Raw genomic sequence first — 5,319 nt, 5'->3', positions numbered from 1 at the left:
GATGTAGAGATGAACTTTCTCCATCATACATCACATGGTTTGGCCAATGATTACATTTCCTGAGGCACACAGAAAAATAATAATAGTTATTGTATAATGATGATGATGATAAATTATTATTATTACCCTATTATTTATTTATTTATTCATTTATATATTCATTCATTTATTTACATTTCACCTTTACATCGGTGGCAGCACACAGAAAGTTACGTCGCACACAAGTTGGCCTAATTAATAATCGATGCCAGGCAATATAGACAGAAATTATTTGTTGGCAAGGACTGCCTAATAATAATGTATGGTAAGCACGATATTTAAAATGCATGGGAGGACACCTACAATTTGAGGGTTGAGAGCATACTTCGATGTGGGCCAGGAATGAAACCCTGGCTCTGAAAAAGTACAGATTTGAGAGACTTCCTTAAAGCGTTAGTATTCAAGTACTGTATTCGAGTTTATGTAATTATATTAAACCACGTATATAAACTATTATTGGATATTACATACATAGCGAGCAATTGAGTCCGATGGATGTTTGAATACCTCCCTCTACATGCAGCATTTTATGATACTGTATGTAGTTTTGAGAGGTCTGCAGATAATTTCCTACATTTATATGTGGGGTTTCGCGTCGGAGTATGCAGAGTAAGTGGCCAGGTATAAAATAATAACTCATCCTGAAGGCGCAGTATTTTTTAATTGAATGGTAATCCGTTCAGAGATACCGTAGTCCACTGTAGGGTCGCCATGTAGAAAAAAGTTAAGTGGTAGCAACATTTAACTTTCTTTGATCAAGTAAATGTAGCAATGCATAAGTTATTAGAACGCTAAGAACTTAATTATTATAAATTCTGGAACGGACGAATATTGTGTTTATCCTTCCAATGTAGGTCTATTCCATAATATTTGTCACTTCCCATTCGTAGAATTTACCAATTTATGAGTTGTTGGCTACAGTGGTGGTTTCCGTTGTTGAACTCTGTTATGCTCATCATTGTGTTTTAATTCACGTGGACACTGTCAATATCAGCCGAGTGTCACGTGTTATGTTGTTTAGTTTTCTTAGCCAGATGTTTCTGTTCTTCTTGTTCTAGTATCTTTCGCGCGTTCTCAGCAAAACTTTCTGAATGCGCTCTTAAGTCAGCAGTCTTGTCTTGAAGTTTATCTAGCTTTTCACCCCTCTCGTGTGCATTCTATTTTAAAAGAAAAAAGGAAAAATACATCGCAGATGTATATACTGTACTAGAGAAACTTGTTCACTGTCACACACATCTACTTTACCAGGGGTGGCACCAGGGCCCTCGTCGGGGGCCCATAACCCCCATCCCTGTCGGGAAAGAAATATTTTGAGAGACGTCCGACCACGCCCAATTTGCTCTGGCCTATGCCTATAATATATCCTATAGGCCCTATGTTCTATTACTCATGAGCATACTTAGTATTCAGATAAAAATGAATGCCACAAGTTTATTTACGCATGTGTAAATACAGTACTTTAACGGTCAATAAACCTATTTAAGTCTACAATGTCTGTGCATTCTTCGACCTTTGAGCCCTAAAATATAGTGGCTCTGATAAGTAAAGGCATTGTAACACTTTTGTTAAATATTTAGTGTAGGCCTATGCTGCTGATAACTTGCCATTACTTTAGTTTCATGTGTATCTGATGCCCCAATGTAAATTACCGTTAGATATCTTCTGAGATCATTTGTACGTACCTGTAAAGCTTCCGACATCCCTTCCTTCGCTTTTTTGGCTTCTAAATCTTTGGTTCTGATCTGTGCTAAAAGGAAAGTAAACATAGGTCTAAAATTACATTATTGTTATTGGAAATTGGACAATCGCGGAGGGTAATGTTAGTAGTGGCTGTAGTATAATCTTGATTGATATATTGGTTGATTGATATACTGACATATTGACTGGCTGAATGATCGATCGATCGATTGATTGGTTGCTTTTTTGCTTGATTGATAAATTGATTGATCAATCGATTGTGACGGTCTGTAATATAATACAGGCTGAATTTTGCACATGTTTGTGTTTGCATTGATCAATATCCTATAGACCAATGTTGTTTTGCTTTGCTTTGCAGGCATAGGGCCTAGAGCTTAAAAAGTTAATCGAAAGGAATAGATGTCCTACCTCTCTTTTGTTTTTCTTTTTCTCTTATAGTGGTGATATCTTGATAACTCAAAAGGGTGGGTTTCTTCTTCGACTGGTAAACTTGGTTTTCTGAATTTAAAAATGAAAACGAAATCTTCAAAATCTACCAACATCCAAGGGCAGATCAAGAATTCTTCAAGCGGAGGGTTGGGGCATGTATTTGTTCTATAGGCCCATTGAGATTAATATAGAGAAGTAGCCCATCTCGAAAAGAAGCCTCTGGGCTTTTAATCAAGATAGTATGAGCTTCTTTTCGAGTTACTTCCACTTAGACTGACGATTTTTGATGACTGTGATAGCGTGTCAGTACCAATATTATTTTATTGTTTAGTAGGCCTATGGTTAAAAGTTTTTTTGTTGAACAATGTCGACAGTATTAGCAATTCCACGTATTTACAGCATTCATTTTGAAAAGCAATCTCGTAAAGAAGCCCATTTCGAAAAGAAGCCCATTTAGGGCCCTGAAAAAGAAGAAGCCCATCTAAGGGTTCTGAACAAGAAGCCCAGAGCTTTTATTCGATGATTTACGGTATCTACTTACCCGATGTTTCTTTAGATTGATATTTATTATCCTTTTTCTTTAAAAGCTTCTGACCTCCCTTCAATTTCTGCTTCCATTTTTTGGAAGTGGTTTTTACTTTTTTTCTTTGCAATTCGTGAATAGCATTCTCGTCTGGCTTTGTCGTCGGCGAAGATTCTTCGTCGGCAGTCAACGATCTACGCTCGTCGTATTCAGTCGCAGACGTAGCACCGTATGTCGGAGGTCTTTTTCTATCATACATCAGTGGGTTTTCATAAGATTCATCGTGTTTTGCGCCAACTGATTTCTCTAAGGTTTCTGATTCAGAGTCATTACTACAACAGCAACCCATGGCGATATAATATCCAGATATGCTGGCATGCGAGCCTTTTAGATTCTGTTGACAAGATATTTTACTACTCGTCGTACCGAATCTGTCCGTTCATGACGATTTCCCCTGTAAACCATAAAATGTTGAAATAGGAAAATAGTCAAGCTTAGTTTCCGTTTATAGTCAATAGCCTTGTATTACATAATCCACGTTGAACGTGTGATTATTCGTACACATTAAAGTAGTATGGGCGTGCGTATTCGCTTATATCCATTATGTTTAGGCCTATATAGATAGGCATACCAATATTAATCGACGTGCTGGTCGGCTATGTAATATCATGACATAAGTAAACTCCTTGCTCTGAGGTCCCAACATGACGTCTTTGGGTTGTTGAGAAAGTCCCTGTTTAGGTTTGATAGTGGTTCGTCCAAAACCAGCTAGGCCTAATTCTTCTTTGCACAAGAGGGTAGTTACGGATCACAACTTTCCTGTTGACTAGGCCCATGTTTTGACTCGGACTACTGTGTAATAAATTGTATTAGATAATCGACTGTGTGCAATGACGTCATAAATTGTAAAGATGCCTGTGGTGCTACAGGTCACCAGTTAGATCAACTGGCACTGCATGACATGACATTCAATTTTTTTTCTCTTTGTGGGGGTTTTCGTTTTTATGTTCTTACACATTTTTTTTAAGCTTACACATTTTTTTTAAGCTTACTTTCTTTTTGTTAAAGCCTATCTTAGGATGATATCGCACTCATTACTGTAAAAGAGTTGAATACAATAAAAATATGAAATAAAATTTTATATAAAAATTATAACAGATGGAGTGGTATTTTGTATGCATAAGTATAATATACGCAATACTCATTTTTTCATATATATGTATTATTGCGATAGAAATTACAGTTTAGTCGTTAGGGATTTTTGTTTGTTGTTATTATTATATGCTTAAACCGATTATAGATATGGATATGCAATTTCCGAAATAAAGAATGAAATTAAATTAAATGAAATAGACCTATAAATAAATGCGTTTTGCATACAACTCATCATTGCATGACTATCAGTGCGTTATATCTGTACAAGATATAATAATGCAAGTACCTTCAATTGTTTAAATCTTCCGTTACCAGGTTCTTTACTCTGGTTCTCACAATACGGAGGGTATCACAGCCCAGCCATTGGATTTAGATATGAAAATTATGGGTCATGCGATGACCGTAATAGGTCCTGCTCCGTATTAAGCTTACTATACCGGACGCGCTCATACCGGAAATACTGTACGTCTGGCCGCTACTCATTTCAGAAATGTATGCTTAAAACAATCACTTCCGAAGCGATTAGTATTTCATCATGGTTGATACGGAGTGATGACATCATTTTGATATGGTGACGTCTCCGTGTGGCATCTTGGCCATGTTCTCATGGGCCTCGATCGGTGGGGGACAGGGGAACACGTCCCCCCACTTTTCAAAGTAGGGGGGACATCATATAAATTGTTCCCCCACTTTTCACCAATCTTCTATAATTAAAACCCAACTTTTCAAAGCGAATGGAAAAATAACAATTACGCATGACTCTCATGATTTTGTCTGCTCACTTTTCAAAGTGCGGTGCGTATTTCCGGACCAAAACAAAGTAAAAACGCAATAGTTTGTACATGTCGTAACCATCTCACTACATCGATTCACTAACAGTTATTAGAGGCTAAATTTATTGTGAAAAAAATGTACTGTACGTTGTTAAAATTGGAAGTGTGTACACTTATTAGGCCAAAAAAGGCCAATAAACAATTTATTACTTTTGTATATTATTGTGACCCGTACGCATATACTAGTGTTTATTATTATCTGCATTCATAGATTACTGTTTTTTTTTAAATTTCAACACAAATATAGTTAGTCAATTGAATTTTATATAGCCGTTATTAAACAGTAATATATAAAGCCTTTGACACGGATAGGTCTATTTCGATTTATTTATGATACCACAAATACAAACTCCATTGTTATGTTGACGCAATCTCGCAATGACGTCATAATAATCAGTGGCGGATTCAAGTGGGGCCGAGCCGACCTAAATTTTTCAAAATTAAAAAAAAAATGGGGAAAAAAGGAAAACTATAATTAGAATTTAGATCTGAGAGTGCCATTTCCGGCCATCTAGAGGTGTCATGATCATAAAGTTCTTACCTCAGCACCAACCATGGTGGGTCTTAGGTGATCTAGTTTCCCAAATTGTGAAAGTCCCTTTCTGTTCCGTCCCCCCCCCCCCTCCTCCCACCCCCCTTTCC

At 36.9% G+C, this 5,319-nt stretch overlaps 1 protein-coding gene across 1 annotated transcript; it reads right to left on the bottom strand.

The window, feature by feature from the left end:
• Window positions 1–6: 6 nt before the first annotated feature.
• On the bottom strand, window positions 7–5,305 carry LOC117114299 (stress response protein nst1-like). Its single transcript, XM_033257924.1, has 5 exons — window positions 5,219–5,305; window positions 2,708–3,143; window positions 2,146–2,235; window positions 1,722–1,786; window positions 7–1,196 (listed from the first exon to the last, which is right to left on the bottom strand). The coding sequence occupies exons 2-5, from the start codon at window positions 3,036–3,038 to the stop codon at window positions 1,041–1,043; spliced, it is 642 nt and encodes a 213-aa protein (XP_033113815.1). The 5' UTR covers window positions 3,039–3,143; window positions 5,219–5,305; the 3' UTR covers window positions 7–1,040.
• Window positions 5,306–5,319: the final 14 nt, after the last annotated feature.

This window comes from Anneissia japonica, unplaced genomic scaffold (genome assembly GCF_011630105.1).
Source record: "Anneissia japonica isolate Jap-2015-1 unplaced genomic scaffold, ASM1163010v1 scaffold2994_len2133135_cov197, whole genome shotgun sequence".
Taxonomy (NCBI): domain Eukaryota; kingdom Metazoa; phylum Echinodermata; class Crinoidea; order Comatulida; family Comatulidae; genus Anneissia; species Anneissia japonica.
The sequence above is the reverse complement of the archived record's forward strand: the minus strand, read 5'-3'. Positions and strand labels throughout refer to the sequence as shown.

Excerpts from the sequence above, each read along its gene's own strand:
- LOC117114299 (XM_033257924.1), bottom strand. The coding sequence starts at position 3,038 with ATGGGTTGCTGTTGTAGTAATGACTCTGAATCAGAAACCTTAGAGAAA. Across the intron at positions 2,236-2,707 it reads TCAATCTAAAGAAACATCGG|AAAACCAAGTTTACCAGTCG; the intron begins GTAAGTAGATAC and ends TTTTAAATTCAG. Across the intron at positions 1,197-1,721 it reads GGATGTCGGAAGCTTTACAG|AATGCACACGAGAGGGGTGA; the intron begins GTACGTACAAAT and ends CTTTTAAAATAG.